Source organism: Mesoplodon densirostris, chromosome 1 (genome assembly GCF_025265405.1).
Source record: "Mesoplodon densirostris isolate mMesDen1 chromosome 1, mMesDen1 primary haplotype, whole genome shotgun sequence".
Lineage (NCBI taxonomy): Eukaryota > Metazoa > Chordata > Mammalia > Artiodactyla > Ziphiidae > Mesoplodon > Mesoplodon densirostris.
The window spans coordinates 103283732-103304213 of NC_082661.1; the positions used below are offsets into that span (position 1 = coordinate 103283732).

General features: G+C 47.0%; 1 protein-coding gene across 7 annotated transcripts in view; it reads left to right on the forward strand.

The window, feature by feature from the left end:
* TBC1D14 (TBC1 domain family member 14) overlaps window positions 1–20482 on the forward strand; it is a 104474-nt gene that overhangs the window by 62012 nt on the left and 21980 nt on the right. For 4 of the 7 annotated variants that reach the window (XM_060106300.1, XM_060106319.1, XM_060106329.1 and 1 more), the window contains 7 exons: window positions 7825–7943; window positions 9504–9586; window positions 10871–10988; window positions 13054–13160; window positions 16617–16697; window positions 17780–17874; window positions 20113–20184. In XM_060106300.1, coding sequence (XP_059962283.1) covers window positions 7825–7943; window positions 9504–9586; window positions 10871–10988; window positions 13054–13160; window positions 16617–16697; window positions 17780–17874; window positions 20113–20184 — 675 coding nt within the window. Of the gene's footprint in view, window positions 1–1079; window positions 1513–2628; window positions 2649–7824; window positions 7944–9503; window positions 9587–10870; window positions 10989–13053; window positions 13161–16616; window positions 16698–17779; window positions 17875–20112; window positions 20185–20482 lie in introns of those variants that run through there. The other 3 variants (XM_060106345.1, XM_060106354.1, XM_060106310.1) reach the window with 3 other exon arrangements.

Consider the following 20482-nt stretch of genomic DNA (forward strand, 5'->3'; position numbering starts at 1 on the left):
AAATTTCATATAAATGGAATCATGCACATTACCTTTAGTCTGGCATCTTTTCACTAAGCACAATGTCCCTGAGGCTCACCCATGTGGTGTCCATGTGGTAGCGTGTATCAGTGCCCTTTTCATTGTTGCGTCAGTGCTGTTTATCCATTCCTCACTTAATGGGTTTTTGGAATTGTTTTTGGTGTTGGGCTCTTATGAATAATGCCGCTGTGAACATTTGCATGCAAGTCTTTTTGTGGATGTATTTTTTATTTCTCTTGGGTAGGTTCCTAGGAGTGTGGTAGGTGTATATTGAACTATGTAAGAAACTGCCAGATTGTTTTCGAAAATGGTTGCAACTACCAGTGACTTATGAAAATTCCAGATTCTCCACATTCTCTCCATCACTTGTCATTGTCTGTCTTCTCGATTATAGCTTGATGGACATTGTAGGCTCCTTCTGAGTGAAGAAGTTTCTGGTGGCAACTTGGTAATGCTATTATCCAGAAAATCAGCTGCGGAAAGCGTGGTACCATGGTCTGGGGACTTGTGAGTTTCCTTCCGGAAGGAGAGTCTGTGTTGTCTCAAACCCAGTTTGTTCAGCACTTGGACATTGGACCCATGGGCTGACCAGAAATAATTTTGACCTTATGCAGATTTTAAAGACTTAAAACATTGAGGTATGATCTCCAAACAGTGGAAGGCTGTCATCCGAAGTGTACTATTCAGTTAGTTTTGATGAATGCTTATCAAGATAATATTTCTGTCACCGCCCTGGGGATACGTTCTGCCCCTTCCCAGTCAATCCCTGAGAAGCAATCACTAGTCAGATTTCCATCATTATGTGTTTCTGTGTGCACCCTGACGCTTTGATTGAACTGATCTTACTGTGGAAAACATTTGAATCGCAGTAGAGTATAAAGAAGAGAATAAAATGGCTCAGAATCACTCCACTACCCAGAGGTTACTAGTGTTACTATTTTTATGTAGTTCCTTCCGGTAATGTACATGTGTCATTTAAAAAAAATCTCACAAAGCAGAGCTTTGGCGAACGTTGTTTGGCGTGTCACTGCTTCCTTTTTGGAGTGTACGTTTTCCAGCGTGATATTTGTGTGCTGAGGACGCAGCCTAACTTGCTTAGCGCGAGCATTTAGGCCCGGTTTGTATCGCGGGCGGACATCCCGCGTCTGGACTCCCCGCCTGCGTGGGCACGTCCTCTGTCTGGAGGGCGCAGCGCGACCTTCCCTACCTGAACGGCCAGAAGAGGGACCCCCGCGGGACTTGGGGTGCCCGGGTCCTCCCCCAGCCCCGCCCGGCGCCCAGGGTCCCGGCGAGCCAGGCCTGACGCGCCGAAACCGAGCCGCGGATCGGCTGCGCGGCATCTGCGCACGATTGAGCGGCCTGCCGCCCCCGCCCGGCCGCCGGAGCCGCCGCCCGAGGTCCCGCCGCGGAGCCCCGCTTGCTCGCTCGTTCGCCCGCTCGCTCGGGCATGGAGCCGCCGGCCGCGCGCCTCTGAGCCCCGCGGCGTTCATGGTGAGTGGGGCCGGGGCCCCGCCCGCGCTCCTCCGGGGGTCTGCCCGGCCGTTACTGGCCGGAGGCCCCAGCGTGGGTGCGCCCGTGTGCATGTGTGTGTGTTACACGCATCTGTTCCAACGAGCTGAAGCTTGCATGTGGCCGCGGTGATGCGCCTTCGTCCTCCCTGCCATTCTTTGTCTGTGATTCCATGTAATTTCCTCACAGGGTTGAGTTTTAATGGGTACAGTGGGGGACTATAAGAGAGAGAGCCAGCGCGTCCTAATTCTTACCACCCAGAGGGGGATCGCACCCTGTGTTCAGACTGAGGTCAGTCCAGGCCAGGCACCCCTCTTAGAGGCCTGAATGGCATTCATTGCCCGTGATCCTGGGGGCAAGAAGCCTTTGTACGGAGCTCAGGCTGTACCCCATTTGCTCAGGGTCCGAGTAAGGTGGTCAGATCGCAGCAGTAGCCAAGCTTGTTAACACCTGCAGTTCAGTTTTAACACATTTCATTCACCAGTCCACAGGTGAACTTCTGTGTTCTACATGTTTTGTAAGTAACATGACAATTAGAAAGGCCCCCTGAGAGTTGCTGTCCCAAATGCCAACATTTCTGGTAACCTAGAGGATGCTTTCTGGGAAAAAGACTGTGGTAAGGAGAGAAAAGAGTTGAAATCTGAGGAGCCCTTCAGAGGATTCCAGAGGGTCCTTCTTACTGTGAGGTCAGCCTCATTGGTCACCAGGACTGTCGTTTTGAAGTCCCCGCATTTGTAAGACCTGTTCAGGCCACTCTTACCCACTAAAAATGGCAACATAGAACAGATCTCGTCCCAGATTGTGAGACAACACCCCTCTCCCCCCAAAAGTTGCTTGTTATAAATGGCAAATTGTGAAACCCGCTGCAGTGTTATGGGTTCTTTGCTTTCATCTACTCTTCACCGCAACCTTATTAAGCACCGCTCTTAGCGGGAAACGTTGTGAAAAGTAATTTTGTAGCAAAATAATGACAGTAATACTCCCTGTCATTTTGGGGCACCTGCTGTGGCCATGTGTCTTACGTTAATTCATTCTCATTTAATAGGTGGGGAAGCAGGCTTGGAGGGGTGAAGGACCATGCCCAAGGTCACGCTGCTGGTGGTGGTGGTGATGTGGAGGTGATGCTTCAGACCCAGGCCTGCCGCCAACTCCCAGTGCTTCCCCCGCAGGGTCCTCAGCCGGTGCCCACAGGGTTGCTGCGCTCTCTGTCCCTCACGTTGGTTCACGTCAGTCTGTTAATAGGTGCCACATGGTGACCTGCTATGCTTTATTCCAGACATACCTCTAAAACTCCCTGGTTATTTTAAAAGGCTAATCTTGATGCTGTAACCAGTTGAGTCCAAGGCTTAAGCACAGATTTTAACTGATGACCCTCTCTCCTTGTAGCTAACATAGATTTCCAGGAAGCCAGGGGGCTTCTGTTACCACATTTGGGCGTAATTGGCTGTCTTTTACAGCACTCTTCCAGTTCTGTAAGTAGCAGTGACACCCCTCTTGTCATTCTACCAGGAATACTTTCTTTTCACTGTTTGAGAATCTTGATTTTTTCCTCTCACACAAATGTCTGTCGAGGTAGACTTTTTTTTCTTTTCTTCTTCACCTGGCAGATTATACTCTTTATTTAGGAGTCTGATGCCCTGTCCTTATCTCCAGCACTGTTCAGATCATGCACATGATGTAGACCTTGCCACTGGATGTATCTAATGGGCTCATCACACCTCACACTGTTTACTTTCTGGCTCTACACCCAGTCTAGCTCTTCCTTTCTCTCTCTTGCTTGGTCTTGGCTTGTCCCATCAGCTCTGGGTAGCTTGTTGTTGAGACCATGGAGTCTAGAACAGAACTTTGACTCGGCGTCATTCCCCAGGTGAACTGTTCATGCTCACCCACAGAGAAGCCTGTTCGCTGTCATCTCCTGGCTGCTGCTTGTGCTGTTGGGATGCCCCTCCTTCACGGCTTCTAGCCCAGCTCTCCCCTGTCCTTTGTCCACTGAGATGGCACCCTTTATGAGCTGTTTTCTTTGATTCTCTCCAGCCATAGGTGTCCTGTCCTTGGGGCTCCCACATTTTTTATCGTCTGCTCTGGTTTCATAGCTTCTGCTGGCATTGTACTGCCCCTGCTAGAGTGAGTGAGCCCTTCAAGGTGGGGTCTGCAGGTCTCCTAAAGTGCCAGGCCCCATGTGGCCCCTTCACAAATGAGCTTCTGGCCGCTGTGTGGAGTTGAGGCCCTGCTCAGCTGCCCTGGCTTTTACTGCTTTTTTCCTGAACCTTTGCTGCATTATCAGACCACACCCCGCACTTAGCCCCCAGTTGGGTGCAGTAGGCTTTGTTAGCTGCGGTCTCTCTGGTGTTGGTCTTACCTTCCCAGCAGGATACAAGGCACACCACTCTGGGCGGGGACTGTGACCTCTTCTAAATTAGTGACTTGTAAACTTTTTATTCTGACACAACACCCCACCCCCATCCCCCGGTTAGAAAATTTAGGTTGAGACTCAGTTCTCTCATGAAGGCATAGCTATAAGTAGGTATAGAACTGAAACAAACTGTCCTTACTATGTGCACTCAGTATTTTTGTATTGTTTGATTAAAAAAAATACTGTCGTGACCAGTAAAACTGATTTGCCACTAGAACTTTGCAGAACCCTGTTCTAAATTCCCTCTAGGGTTATGCAGGGTGTTGGAATCCGTAGAGGTTCCTTGAATGGATGGTTTATACTGATTAGCCTGCAGGACTTCTGATGAGCACAGCAATGAATGGCATTGTTACTTGGTTTAAACCAAGAGACTTCAACTTGATCCCATAAGGGCCCCAAGAGGAGAAGAAACTTTGGAACGATGAGTTGCACCGAGGCTGGGCCGACCCCACCATTTGCCTGGCACACGGAAAGGGCTCATACTTTTTGGGCAGCCGTTGAATGTGTGTCTCGTGATCTCATCATCACCGGAGTCTTCACAGTTGCTACCGTTTTATAGCCGAGAGAGAAGCACGATGATTTGCCCCAGATCAGAGCCAGGACTTAGACTTAGAACTCACTCTTTTTTTTTTTTTTTTTTTTTGCGGTATGCGGGCCTCTCACTGTTGTGGCCTCCCCCGTTGCGGAGCACAGGCTCCGGACGCGCAGGCTCCGGACGCGCAGGCTCAGCGGCCATGGCTCACGGGCCCAGCCGCTCCGCGGCATATGGGATCCTCCCAGACCGGGGCACGAACCCATATCCCCTGCATCGGCAGGCGGACTCTCAACCACTTGCGCCACCAGGGAGGCCCCAGAACTCACTCTTTTTGCTTCCAAAGCCCTAGCTCTTGCCATATCACATGCTGACCTCAGTGTTGATAACTCACAACTGAAAGTTGTTTGTCTTGAGAGTGAATCGTCCTCTTTCTTGTTCCTGAAATTGGTTTGTCTGGCTTGGAAGATGAGCTTACTGTCGACCCCTCTAGGTAGCAGTGTGAGAACTACATTTGGAGTAGGATCTGTTAACAGTTTCCAAAGCCGTTCGTATTCTGAAATGCCATTTAGAATTTTGAAAAGGCTTTCCCTGGGATTTCAAGTATGGACAGACCAGGCCTCCTTTTTTTTAAATCATGCAGGGCTCTATGTGATTAAAGCATAAGTATTTGCCTTGCATCTGTACTTAATTCGCTATTACAGGTTTGTGTCATAGTTGAAAGCTTTATTTAGACTGAACGTAAATGATTAAACTGGATCCTGCATTCTAGCGAGTGGCAGTCTGCGGTGAGCAGTGCGGGGGCGGAGCCAGGGTGCTTGGCTCTGGTCCAGCTCCTCCAGCCCCAGCCCGGCCCTCTCAGGGTTGTGGGGAGCTAGTGTGAAGGGCAAGCTGAGCCAGTTCCGTGTGTAAAGCCCTTGGAAAGTGCTTGGCCCGTTGTGGCTGTGCTGCTTGTTACCGTTTGTGATGGAGCCTCCGAGCTCTAACTGAAGAGACTGATTTTTTAAAAATCACAAATCAAGGCATTTAATTAACTTTACAACGCGTCTTCATATCTGTGCTCTTTGCAGACTTTGCAGGGCTCCTTGATTTTTGTTTGGCCATAGAGCATTTTTTCTGCCTTACACAGTTTCAAGCCCGAGGAGAAAAAGGGTCATGGCAGACAGCAGCCAGGGCCAGCCTTTATGGAGCACTTCCTCTGCACCGAGAGATTTGTGCTGACTGCTTCACAAGCCTCTCCCCACTCCTTAGACAGCCCTCTCTGCTAGGTGCTGTTTCCCTTTTTGCAGATGTGGAAATGAGGTGCAGGGATTCTAAGCTGTGCTTTGCCGGGGGTCACAGCTGGTTCCTGGTGGATCTGAATTTGCTCCCAGGCCCGTCTGGCCCCAAAGACCACACTTAACTCGAGTAGGACCCGGCCTTTTCCCTCCAGAACTGCATGCCTGTTTGTTGAGTATATCCACAGGAGAGGTCGGACCTGCGCAGAGTGGCGGAGTGGGGAGTCCCGCAGGCCCAGCTCCTTGCCAGCTGTGGACTTGGGGGCAAGTCACTTCACTCTGAACCTCAGTGGCCCTACCTGTAAAATGTGGTGACACTTGCCATAGAGATCGTTATGGAGATAAAGTTAAACTATGTGTGTAAAGCTCACAAAGCAAGTGGAAGTGGGCATCCACATGCTGGGGCATCTTACTTTGGGGCTCAGCATCTTTGGCCTTGGCATATAGCTCACTAGACCAGCATCAGCAAATAAGTAGCACCTTACAGGGCGTTCGCTAACAATTCTTGTTAATATGCAGCGTGCCTCAGGATCTTTCTCAGCACACAACTTTTGGTAGATTTCCTATAAAATACAAGATTTTACATTGGGTGCTACATACGATACTTCTGATGGCTGTTTAATACCATGTGAAGTTGCAGCTGAGTGCTTGGCGCGTGGAGGTGCTCAGATGTTTGAATGGATGAAAAAGTGAGTCCATTCTCTCAGCTTTGGGTGAGTGGAGGTCGTTTTAGATTTTAATGGAACCCTTTTACACTGGGGTAAACAATGTTAAGACATCTAACCTTGTACAGCCAGATGTACAGAAACTGCCCCACCCACCTGCTTCTTGGTGCACACGCTTCTCATAGCCTGTGGGTTTTGAGGCAAAAAATTTTTCTTTTAACTTTTTAGAAGCCTCTATAGGCTTTCCTGGCTGAGAGAGTAATTGCTTGCCAAATAATTTTACCAGTAACACCCCACTTGACAACTAGTGTTAATAAAATTCGTTTAGCAATTTAATTCATCACTTTCCACTCCTGATACTGCTTCTGTTGTATCGGGAGTGGTTATTTAAATCTTAGTTTGAACTGCTCGGTTGTTTGTCCTGTCTTCCCAGTTAGGTTGCCTTCCCTTAAGGGAGGGTCCTGAGAGCCTTGTCTCTAATAGGCAACAAGAGAATACTGGTTTTTTATTTTTGCAGAGGGCTGAGGGTACACATGCACAGGCACGCATACATATACACACAGTTTCAGAAACTGGACTCTTTGGCACAAATTACTTGACTCTCCTGAACTCTGCTGGTTGGGTGTTTGGAATGTGGGTCACCAGGTGTGACTGAGGTTTTGTAGTTGCAGTTCATAGCACGAATAAGTGACCTGGAAGTGTGGAGGCCTCTCATAGATTTCCAGGACATGGCACAATTATTCGTGTAACAGCTTGCAGTGATGGCTTCACACCAAGATGTTAAGGAATTTCTTTTTTGATGTTTCTGCTTTAAGAAAATGAAACAGCTTTAATCATCTTTAAGCAAAAGATTTTTAATTTTTAAGCCTGTCCTCATTTCAGGAAAGGTTTGAAAGGCAAACAAAAATAGATAAAATGCTGTGGGGTAAAAGGAAATGCATTAGAAATTTAGGGTGGGAGTGGGAGATGAAGCCAGGGGTGGGGGTCAGATGAATGTTAGAATTGCCTATCACTCTGACTCTGAGCTTCCCTGAGGCTGCTGCAATAATCAGTTCAAATTTACGGTGTCCAGAAGACAGAATACACACCTCTTACCCAGAAGCAGCCTAGGAGACCCGAGTCGATGTTTGTGGGCCCTTAGAGGAGCAGCTGGGATGATGAGATCCTTAGTGACTTCCCTGCCAGTATGGGAAGCCCACAGTCCCCATAAACTGATGGCCTGAACTGCACAGCTGAACCCCTTTCATGGGCAGTTTTTCCTTCTAAAGAGTAAGAAATATTTTCAGTGCATCATCCTCAAAATCGGCTTAAAGGACTTCATAACAAAACACCTTTCTTACTTTGAAAAGGGCTTCGTAATATCAGAATTGGCCGGGCCTGGAGTTATCCCTGGTTTCTTTGTCCTAGGAATATGAAGACAAGGCTGGACGACCTAGCAGGCCACCCTCTCCAAAGCAGAATGTGAGGAAGCATCTTGACTTTGAGCCTCTTTCCACCACTGCGCTCATCCTGGAAGACAGACCAGCGTGAGTCTGAAGAAGAGTCTGTGGAGAGTTTGTTTTCAGGGATAAGTACATTTGCTAGTCACCTTTTCATTAGAAAAGGGGAAGAAAAATTAGCACGTCACTTACTAAAAATGCAGGGCCCCTCTTCATTCCCTCTACTAATGTGTATTCTATATGATAGCATGACTAATTTGGAAAACTTTCATTTAACATAGAAGTTTTGATCAGGATTTTCCATTCAGGTGATTTTTTACTTTAATTTAGCATTTCCAAATGCCTAAATAGCTGTTATTAATTATAGACTGGCTTGTAACGGTAAGAAACACCAGGAAGTATACTCTAAAGTGCGTGTTTTGGAGGCACCCCAGTATTGTAGAACAATTCCTGGACTAGCCTACTGGTTCTTTGGGATCTGCAGAAAACAGGCTGGGTGATCCCAGCAAGTTCCCTTCCCTTCTGGGCCTCTGGTTTCCATCCATCTGATGAGGAGAGATGGGTTTTGATGACGGGCTTGTAGATCGTGTTTGGAGACCTTAGTAAGGGAAAGGGATTGCTCCATCGTACCAGGCCATAGCTTATCTCTATTTAAGCATCGAGTTTCCATAGAACACTGTATTTGAATAGAAAGATTCCACAGCTTTTAAGAAAAAGAGAGAGAGATTGTAAAACATTGGGCTAGAATCCCTAAGGTCCCTGCCAACCCTGACATTTAAAATTGATGAAGTCTGCAGAAGAAATCTGTCTTCTGATGTTAATTTTTGGTCCTTGGAAATTGTGGATGTGTGGGTAGATGGGGAGAGAAACCCTGAAATGGAGGATTCAGAAGGTAGGTAGAGATTATTGGTAGAAGCCGCCACACTGTGAGGATCCGTCCTTGTAACGCTGTCTAAAACATGAGCTGTGGGAAATCGTGCCCTGTTCTCCTGCAGCAAAAACACTGTGATGTGCACAGACAGCCAGACATTGCCGCCCTCCCAGTTTTCAAGGGCCAGCAAATTCACCAGCACATTTCTGAAAGAGAACATGTGTTTTATTTTTTTAACCAGGATTCAGAGTTGTATACCACATTTAGTTGTTTAGAACTATTGTATGAATCTGTGTGTGTGTGTATATATATAAATGAGATGAACCACATAGCTAGTATGAAACTTACACACTTAAAAAAACTGGCCAGGGAATATGTTCATACATAGATGTGTCAATAATATATGCCATTAGGGTACTCTACTTCAAGGGTAACTGTTGATAATTATTGTATTCGTGCAGGGTGGTCAAATCAAAGTTTCTTTGGAGACTGGGGTGAAAAAAAAAACACCCAAAGATTAAGTGTTTATCTCTATTGGAGTTATGGTTAATTGCTATTTTCTTCTTTCTGCTAATCTTTAGACTTCAAGTTTTAAAAAATGAGCTTATTTTAATACTTTTGTAAAAAAAATATTTTTAGTTTACGAAAGAGCTGTGTCTTTATCATCTAACAGATGTGGTTTTGGTCTTTGAGCTTTTCATTTTTTAGTAAATGATGCTTCAAGTTTCTCTTATTTAATATTTAAAATGGTGAAAAATCATTTATTTTCTATCAAGAAATCTCCCGGCGAAGCCAGCTGAAGAAGCTCAGAAACACAGGCAACAGTATGAAGAAATGGTGGTTCAGGCCAAAAAACGAGGTAATGGAATTCACATATGTTTGGTTATGTAAGTCAGCACAAGATTTTGTGTCTTTATGGACATTTTCGCTTTACCTTTTGGAGCTGTAGAACCTGAACTTTGGTGAATGCTTTATTTAATATTTTGAGATTTATAATTTTTCATCGAAAATGTATGTTTCTACTAACTACTTATTCCTGGTTACTTCATTCAAGATAATAACACTTTGAATTTACACAAGGAAAGAGACTGTGTAGGATAAAAGTACTAGGCTGGAGAAAGCTTTAGCCAGTGATGCTGGAGAGGCAGATCTCTTTCCTTCTGTGGGCTCAGTTTTTCTTATTTACAAGAAGATGTGATGTGATTCGATAAAGTGCCTTGTGACACCTAAAAACCCCATGATTCTTAGTTGTTTAAAAAGTATGTATAATAATACGTGGTCTGTCTGTACAATGGAATATTATTCAGCCTTAAAAAGGAATGAAATTATGACACACACTTAACATGAAGCTTGAAGACATTATTCTAAGTGATATAAGCCAGACACAAAAGGACAAATGCTATATGCTTCCACTTATATGAGGTATCTAGAATAGTCAGATTCATAGAGACAGAAAGTAGAATGGAGGTTGCTGGGGGCTGGGGAGCAGGGCGGGGGAGGTGTGTCGGGGGGTGGGAAGTTAGTGTTTCGTGGGGAGAGAGTTCCAGTTGGGGAAGATGAAAAAGTTCTGGAGATGGACGGTGGTGATGGTTGTGTAACAATGTGAATGTACTTCATGCCACTGGGTGTACACTTAAAATGGTAAACTTCATGTTTTGTGTATTTTACCACAAATAAGTATATATAAATGAAAATGCATGGCATTTCTCGGAGTTGCTGTTATACCCTAAGAGTTATTCTTAAGCTGTGAGAAGTGAAGTTGCAGGTTCCGTTGGAAAGGGTGAGGGGAGCACAGAGAGGCTTCTGGTGTGTCTGTTCCCGTTCAGTCTTTTGACTGGGGCTGTAGTTTCATGGGTTTGTCTATTCTGTGATAATTTCGTTAGGTTCTCATTTGTATACTTTTCTGTGTATATGTTATACGGTATGTATGTTACAAAAAAGCTTCCTAAAAGATGGCTAACGCCTCAGCTTTCTAAACTCCGTAAGGTGTGAAATGAGTCCTGGAAGGTCAGGTCTCAGTGCTGTACTTCATTGCCCTCTTCCTGGTGTTTTTGCAGCCTGGCTCTTTGAGAAAAGTCACCTAGCTTGAAATCAGTGGATACCAATTAATAGATGTTTTCCTTCTTTTAACTGTGATTTCTAGAGCTGAAAGAAGCCCAGAGGAGGAAAAAGCAGCTGGAAGAAAGATGTCGATTAGAAGAAAGTATTGGAAATGCTGTCCTCACTTGGAATAATGAGATTTTGCCTAACTGGGAAACAATGTAAGCTCTCTAGACTCTACAATTCTTTGCAGAATTCGTGGGAAGCAGCTGTATTAATTGTAGCTCCTCTCACAGCCCCTGATGAAATTATCTGATACGACGTTTAAGTTGCACAGAGTCTCCTTCCCCTGCCTTGGTCCCGCCCTTGTCGTTTCTCACCTGGTACTGTGACAGCTCCCCTCCCAGCCTTTCCAGCTGTCTTCTGCTCAGCAGCCAGAGGGATCTTCTAAGGCACGAATCTGTGTCACTTCCATACTTTACGTTTCAGTAACTTCCTATGACTCTCAGTGTAAAATTGGAATCGCTTAGCTTAGCCGACAGGACCCTTCGTGGGACGGCACGTCCCTTTCCCTGTAGCCTCACCTTTCATCTCTCCTTTGCTTGGACAGTGCCCTTTCCTTAGGGAGCCTCGGGGCCTTTGCATGTCCCATTCCCTCTGCATCGAGTGCTCTTGCCCTGTATCTTCTCATCCGGTTAACACTTTGTCCTTTAAAGCTCAGTCTTCCTTGGAGAAGCCTTTCCTGCCCTCTCCCTGGCTCCAGGTGCCTGTAGAGGACCCCGCTGGGTACACTGCATCTGTCTGCTCAAGTTTCTGTTGTCCTGTCTGAGGAGGGGTGCCAGGTGTGCTTTGGTGACAGCCCCCAGTAGCTGGTACGCAGTAGAGTCCGGCACTGTTGTCTCCTTTGCGTCTGAGGGACAGCTGTAGGTCTTCCCTCCTGCGTGGTCAGAATGGTTAGGGGCTGGTGTCTGGACAGCAGTCCTGGAGCCATGCACAGAGACTGGTGGCTCCTTTTGGGCCTCCCCCTATCAGCAGGAGCTGGGGGAGCTTGGACGCCAGTTTCCTTTTTTCTCTTCCAACCTGAACCGTGTGTCAGGTTGTTGGGGACTTGCTTCTGGCACTTACCTGGGTGTCACTCACTCCCACTGTGGAGGTGGGGTCTCGGGGGAGCGGACATTGCCCTGTTGAGGCTCTGCACGGGGAACACAAGCTGTGCCCAGAGCCTGCTTTTCTGGGCAGTGGGGCCAGTAACAAGAGTTAAGGCCCTCAGAACCCTTGGACTGACTCCCTGTGTGGCTGCAGAGCCCTGGCCCACCCTACACTGACTGATGCTTGATGTAGCCCAGACGCGTGCATTCATATGGGAACTGCTACTTAATGACCACCAGCTGGGTGCCGGGCGCCTTTCTGATTTGTCCCACTTAATCCTCACAGCAGCCCTTTGGGGTCAGGGGGAAGGTTCCATCATCTTGGTTTAGGGAGAATGATACTGAGTGAGAGGAGAAGGAGTTTGCTCCGGGTTCCCCAGGTGAGGGTGTTATGGGGCTGCAGCCCTGGTTCCTGCAGCATCAGCCCGTGCTCTCCGCTCTGTGCTGTGTTGAGGAGCACCGTGTTGGGGGTCTTTGGCACCTTTATGTCTGTCCCAGTCCGTTAGCAGTGTGTGTTCACTGTGACCAGCAGACCTCAGCGACTCTGCAGTTCCGAACGTTCTGAGTTAGCAGAGCTGCCCTGCCCTTAGAGTTGCCTTGCCTGAGCGCTTCACCTGTGTGTGTGCAGCTGTGCAGAGGCTGGCGGCCGTGCTCTCGGGCTCCCTTCTCGAGGCCCCTTGGGGTCTGCCCTCCCTCGGCAGCTCTGCGGCAGTGCCCCCGGCTCCCCACACCGTGCCCAGCTGCCTGCCGTTCCTGGAGCAGGCCAGGTTATTTCCTGTTGCTGTGCTTTCTGCTCAGAACGTCCTTCCCACCATTCCTGTGCTTCGACTGCTACTGGTCACTGAGAATTTGGCTCCAGAGTAGCACTCTGGGCTCCTGGTTTGTGGCGCCCATGTCTGCGTGTGCAGTGCCTGTGGCACACCTGTCACAGCAGTAACCCAGTGGCCCAGTGGGAGGTAGTCGTCGGCCTCCTGGTCTGTCTGTTTGGAACGGTGGACTGTAAGCTCCCTGAGGCCAGGGGCTGTGACATAACTACTGTGCCTCCCCCGCTTTTGTGGTTGGGGGTTAAGCACGTGGGTAGACAAACATTTCGTCACTGAGAACAAACTCATAAACTCATGCTTCCGTTTTTGTCCAGGTGGTGCTCTAGAAAAGTTCGAGATTTATGGTGGCAGGGAATCCCTCCCAGCGTGAGAGGCAAAGTCTGGAGCTTAGCCATTGGCAACGAGTTAAACATCACCCACGGTGAGTGGCTTGCCTGATCCTAGGCCTGGGGAATCCACCCCTGGGTCCTGTGGCTTCTCCTGTCCCATTTGCCCCGTTAGGAAGAAAGGCAGCCATCGCTACGCCGCTGTGTCTTCGGAGAGGCCAGGTGAGTGTGTCTTCCAGGATTGGAGCCGGTGGGGAGCCGGGGCTCACTCCTGGGTGCTACAGTTACCTGGTGTCAGTTGAGAGCAGACGCTCGCCTTCTTCCTGATAGCTGTCACCTTCCCTGAGTACATGGGAAGCATACATGGGGCTCAAGGCTTTAGTGGGCTGAGCCATGTTCGGATCTCTTCTCAGAGTCCTGCAGAAAGCGAGCCTTGATGGGGACGTGAAAGTGGAAGGGAAGGATGTTTCTTTCTGTGGAGGTGCTGTATCTGGGGTACTTCTGGTTTTTTGTGACTTTTTTTTTTCCCCAGGCATCTTATACGTCAGCACCTTAGAGGGGACAGCATACTGTGCTAGGACTAGGTCCTCCAGGGTCTAGTAGCTTGAGTCCAGAGGGAGGTGAGCTCCGTACCCTCCTTTCTTAGGGCTGTTTGTCCCGCCATACGCACTCGTACAGTTTGGGTGTGCTGCTCCTCCACCAGTGTGTTCACTGGTTCACTCCCCTGTCTGCCCAGCGCTCTGCAGGCTGCGACCCAGAGTGAAAGTGATGCTGGGAGCTCATAGACTTACAATTAAGTGCTGAAGAAACGGTAATCCTTCCTTCTTCCCTTTTCCTCCCTTTCTGCCGTCTAAGCTGCTCAGGACTCGAACTCCTTCCTTGTCTTCTTTGTATTAGTGCCCAGCTGTGGAGTTGGTGGTGGCAGTTTTTACCCTGTTGAAGGCCCTTGAGTTTAAAATAGATTGTTGTATCTTCTCTGTGTGGCTCGGGCTCGTGTCGTTATTGTAATTTTTATTTTGTCAGGTGTTGATCTCACCACGTGCGATGGTAGCCTTGGCCAGCAGTGTGCTCCATCTTGAGTAATGACAGCTGGTTGGGTGAATGGGCACTGGTTTCCTTTCATTGTGATCTCCTCAGAGTTCCATTTTTTTTGCTAATCCATACCTGCCCAAAACTTAACATCTGTACGTGAGAAGATGTATAGCATTTAACTTGTGGAAATGGTTTTTCAGCGGCTTCCCTAGAAGTAGATGTTTGGAGAAATGGATGACCATTTATCTCAGTCCCTGTTCTTGAAAATTTCTAAACTGTATCAACAACACTACACCAGTTGGATGTAATGCAGGGTACTCTGTGTGTGTCTTTAATTTTTGGTTCTCACTGTTGGCTGCACTGATTTTATTTAAATTAAAATCCTTCATAGACCATATCATCGTAGTATATCAGGCTAAATGGCTAATTCATCAGTCACATGCCTTGAAAGTTTGTCTAAATTTTGATATTGGCTCGTTTTATTTAAATTGTGTCTTTCTTGTATAATTAGCTGCCTAATGTCAGTTGCCCACCTAGAATTGATGCTCAGGAAGCTGCGGCCTCACCTGTCATGCTTTCCTTCCTGTCACCCAAGCCCAGCACAGCTCTCTGTGCAGTCAGACCCTCAGGAAGTATTTGCTGAATGAATGAATGAATGAACGAGTGCCACCTTATTGGGTCCTTCTTAACCTCAGTTTTGCTGCATATTCAAGCCAATGTGACAACACAGATGATCTTGAAGTCTGCTGTTGAGGCCTGGCGTCGGATTAGGTTCTTTACTCACGTCTTTGTTAACATTGGCAGCAGTCTGAGGGGCACGTATTGTTGACCTTATTTCCCTACTGAGAAAGTCCGCCACTGGCTGACTCTGAAGCCTGTGTTGCGATTTGGGAAGCCCTAGGGTTTTGCTCTTTTTGTGGCTGTGCAGTTGGAAACTCACTGAAAGTCAATCTAATCGTACTGTTAAACTTCACTCTTCGGGAAGTCAGCCTTGTCCTTTGAAGCTTCGTATGGAAAGAAGGTGTGTTCACTGTTCTAACTCCCTCTCCACCCACAGACACACGCCAGTAAAACCATGCGGGTGTTTTAAAAACTGACACTTTGACCCATTTTACCCTGAGGCTGCCAGCATCTGTGCTTTAACTGTCAAATACCTCATTTGAAAAGTTGTTCCCAGTGGTCAGGGGCCACACAGTTGTTTTCCTCCACCTCCTGCCAAAATGAGCAAAGCTAAGCCCACCTCCTGGAAACTGAGAGTGGGCAGAAGTTCCCCAGACCCTCTAGCCTCCAGCTCAGCACACCTCCAGATTTGTTCCATAAGCATTTGAGTTAAGATGCATGCAGTCCTCCCAGGTGATGGTGTTAGTATGAAGTTCTATTTCATAATTGTACTGCCGTTGCAGACTAGTGTAGACTGTAAATCAGATCCTTCACAAGGTTAGAAGAAGGTCATTAATCAAAATTTAGCTTGTTGGAACACAACAGTGTTACTAGAATTTGACTTGTATTTTAAAAAATAGCATATACTGTCCGGAAGGCAGATGTGCTCTGCTTTATTCTCCAGAAGTATTGATGGAAAAAATAAAGTGGTAGAAATTCTCTGGGTAGCTGCAATTAAAGTCTTAGTGATTGACTAGTGGTCGTTCGTGATCCAGGGCAACGGATGGCTGGGAAGCATGGGAGCTGGGGAGGAGCGGGAAGCACCCACCGGACAGGTGGGCCAGCAGAGGCCTGGGAGCCTCTCTCTGTGGGTTCAGTCTTTCAGGAGGAGTGGGGCATGGTTATACCCCTGGAGGTCTGGGTATAAAAGTGAGATTTGTGAGCGTGAGTTATTTCACTATTGCCTAACTACCCAAAGAGAAGAATTATTGAAAAAATAAGTTCTGAATATGGAGGAGATTTGGAAGCTCTCTTGTGAGAGACCTGTCTTGATATGTCTCTGCCACCAAGAATCCTTATTTTTTGAAACTTCTGCCTGTGTTGCTTGCACCCCTATCCCATTTTCAGGCAGCAAGTTCAGGAAGACTGGGCCAGGGGGTAGTGGTTCCATCTTGTCTTTATTTGAAACCAGATTTTCTGCTTGTTCTGGGTTTTCTGCTTGTTTCTCCCTTTCTTCATCAGTCAGATATTCATTGATTATATTGATCTGTGTCAATCCCAGAGCTATTTGCTCTGGATACAGACATGAATGAGAGACTAATGGTCTTACCCCAAGGAGCTCACAGTCTAGTAAGGCGGTAGACTCACAAACGCATCAAAACAATCTAGCTTTATGGGTGGGTTGTGTAACAGAGTGAATACCAGGCATGGAGGCATTTTATGTATTTCTTTGTATATAGCGATGTCTATAGACAATAGAAGTACCTTCTGGCCAAGTTGGGGGGATCGTTTTGGTAGCTGTAATAAGCCTGTGGTGTGTAGTTGAACTGCAGATATTTGAACGAGGCAGCAGTGTATTCTCTGGTGTTGCTGAGGAGACACGTGTGCACATGACACTTACCCAAAGGCTTTTCTTCCAGAGCTCTTTGACATCTGTCTTGCCCGAGCCAAGGAGCGGTGGCGGTGCTTTAGCACGGGAGGCTCTGAAGTGGAGAATGAAGGTATACATGACGCTAACCCTGGTGGGCTCCTTTGGTCAGTTACACGTATCATTATTTAGTACATAACAAGGAAGGTTTACTTAACTGAAGTAGTGGTTGGTGCAAATTTATAAAAGCTTCATGGGAAAGGGGATTTATTTTATTTTATTTTTTGGCCACGCAGAGCAGCTTGTGGGATCTTAGTTCCCTGACCAGGGATTGAACCCTGGCCACAGCAGTGAACGTGCCGAGTCCTAACCGCTGGACCGCCAGGGAATCCCCGAAAAGGGAGTTTTTAGAGCGAACAGTTTAAAGAAGAAAACTTTTATAAGAAAGATTATACTAGTTCCTGAGACTTGTTAGTGTCCTAGAATGCTGGAGGGCTGGTCATGACCAATATCTTTTCCTTTATTCACTGCTCACGTGATGTACAGTAGCCCCGCACCCAGGATTGCTTGAGTGTTGGTTTATAGAGGAGCATCAGAGCTACTTCCAAAGAGACAAGAGCACTGCATATTTCCTAGATTATGCTTTTAGAATTTTCCATGACACACAAGAATGGTTATGATTACTTCTGCTGGTTAAGTAGTACCTTTTTTGCAGCTCTTTTTTTAATACTGTCTATGTGGTACTGGAATTTAAAAAATATAAAGCAAGTTATTCATAATTACTTGTTAGAAATAGTACACATGAGTGTTATACTGCAGTAACTCACACATATTCTACGTTCATACCCGTGATGTTCTGGATTAAACAGTGATTCTTTTGGTGTTTTCTGCGCCTGGAATTCATTTGTGTCTGTTCCCTGACTTGCCCTTACTTCCACTGACAGTTGTTGATAAAAGGTAATTTCAAATTAGATTCTGATTTCAGACTCTAGAAAATGTCTGATGATGGGCTAACATTAGATGGTGCTCTGAGATTTTTACTCTTAAAGCAAGAAATCCTACAAACTGTTGATCGTGTTGGTTCAAGTTGTAATTAGGCCCATGTGCTTCTGAGGAACTTCCTTCCCTTGTTTCATTCTTGTAAAAGTTCTAAGCCTCGCAGTTATTCCACACGCTCACCTCTGAGAGGTGTGATGACTCTTGATCTTTTGACAGATGCTGGTTTTTCAGCAGCAGACAGAGAAGCCAGTCTGGAGCTAATTAAACTGGACATTTCCAGAACGTTCCCTAATCTCTGCATTTTCCAGCAAGTAGGTGGTGGCAGTGATTTGTTGCTCTAAGTATGTTTTGTCTAAAATTCACAGATGTCAAATTGCATGTATTTGTAATCAAGTTTGAAAAGTACCAGGGATTTTTGTTGGGAGGGAGGGTCCTTTGTTAATACATTTAGGCTTTAAAAAATAAGGGTAACTGATCCTTTCCAACAAATATTTAGTATGACTTAGGAATACCCAATCTGATTCTGTCATGCCCCTGTTTCTAGCATCATGCCTTGTACACACTAGGTAACCAGTAAAGGACAGTGGAATAAATTACAACAGATCAGTTAGCAACCGCCTAGAGTGAGCCAGGAGATGTAGAGTTTAGACACAGCTGGGCTTCTCAAAGTACCTCAAGTACCTGTGGCGTGTCCCAGGTACTCTCCTGGTAGTACATACAGCAGCCGGGAGAGGTCAGGGATGAGGCATCAGGCATGCTGTCACTGAGGAAGTGGCTCTTGGGCTGTGGTTGGACTAGGTTTGAATTGACAGTCTGACCAGAGAATGGGAAAGACATTCCAGGCAGAAGGAGGACCAGAATGGAAGCATCAAACAGCTGATGGTTCAGGGAATCCCCAGTTCCTTTTGGGAGAGGGAACCTCGCTAAAGGAATGAACACAGAGGATACAGCTCAATTTCGTGGACCCTACTTACTAACTGTTGGCTGCTCTATTTGAGGTAGGAACGAGCTGCAGGGCAGTCCCTGCTCTGGAGGAAAGAGAGTGTAAGGGCAGAGCTTTGAGACACACTTGGAGTGTAGCCAGGAAGGGCCGTCACAGAACTGGCACAGGATCTGAGAGGGTGCTTGCACCCTGTGGGCACTGAGGTCCAGCCTTTCCCAGACCCAGGCCCCAGAATGTTTTCCGTGGAACATCTCTTGGGGATTCGGCATCATTGACTTTGAGAGTCACCGGGTGATTAACTTGGTGCTGAAAGACGTGTTCAGAAGAGGAGGAGAGCTTTAGGGATGTCTTTTGGGTGAGGCTGGGGACAAGTGGCTTTCCTCTTTGCTCTGGCTTCCTTTGGGCGTGTCTCTCTCCGTCTGTGGTTCCCAAAGTTCTAGATTTCATAAATGGGCAGTATTAAAAAAAACAAAGGGGGAGTGTGGGGAAACTATGAAATGTCCAAAACAAGTTAAGGACATTTAAAATAAGGAACTGCCATGTACTAGCACCATATTTTCACCAAACAATGGCCATTTAGCACCAAAGTTAGAGGGACATAATCAGAAGGGTGGTGGAAAATCTTTTAAGTTAAGAACATTTAGCTTTAAGGAAAGTTCAGTATAGTGCCTTTGCTTTTTTCTCATTTGGCCTTAGACCACATTTCACTTGGTGACAGTCGACACTGATCCTCAGGTGGACATTTGATGCTACCACAGGGTCCCTCCTTGTCCCCCCTTCTCTTACCCGCTTAGCCCTGGCTGTCATCTTTTTACCCTCCCATTGCTGTTTGCTTTTGTCCCTCTATGATTCGGAAGTGCCTCTTCTTTTTATACGTCAGGATGGGATGGCTGGGCCATGGCGTTCTCGTGTAGCCACACAGTAGACGTGCACAGTGAGCATGTGACGTGGGCTGAGCCCGTCAGCTCAGTGTCTTCAGACACGTTAGCATCAGTGTGAGGCACCTCTGTGCTCAGTTAGGAAAAAGAAATTCCAACACTTAAATTTTTGGAAGTTATAGGAACAAATGGAAATCTTGGAGGGATGGGAGAGCTGGAGAATGCTTAGAAGAAAAAGGTAGCTATTAGGACTTAAGAATTAGAGTGTATCTCCTGCACCTCCCATGCTGAAAAATACAAAAGAAACACAGACAGTGGCTGTTAGGGCAAAGGAGGCAGAAAGGGTGGTCAGGAGGGGGGCGTGCTGGGGGGACAGAGCGCCGGTGGGCACGCACCGGCTCTGAAGAGCCTGGGTACCTGGTCACCTGCTGAACTTGCCGGGGAACTGCAGTTACACAGCAGCAGCCAAACTAAGGGAGTTGTTCTAGCGCAGTGCTCACACCTAGCCCACCAGCTCAGTGCAGCTTTGTAGGCAGAGCTACAGATGACCTGGTCAGCTGTGGGTTGGTAGGTAGCGTTTGTCCAGTCATGCGATACGCGCCGAGCTGCTTAATAATGCTTGGCAACGAGGTCTGCTCGGAAACAGCAGGCGTGCCTGGTGGCGGCGACATCCATCACCCAAGCACTAACACTGCTGACGCGTGCCTTTGGTGTGTTGGTCCCTGTAGGGTGGCCCGTACCACGACATGTTGCACAGCATTTTGGGCGCTTACACTTGTTACCGACCGGATGTGGGTTATGTAAGTGAACTTTTCCAATATTTTATAACGTTCTCCTCTAGAGAGAAAGTCACTATATTGCCCGGCACATCGTAGGTGCGGATGTCAGGTTGAATGCCATTTTTTGTTCGGTATGGAAAGTCTCATGATAAATGACTTGCCTCAGTTTCCTCGTAGAGAAATTGAGCTGACATGGCCGCTCTGTGGCATTGACTACATTTTAACTGGGTTTGATTTTCATTTTTTGCATGTGATTTTTTTTTTTCTCAGCGTTAAATCAGGAAAGCTTTTAGCAGTAACAGTTTTTAAAACTATGCTG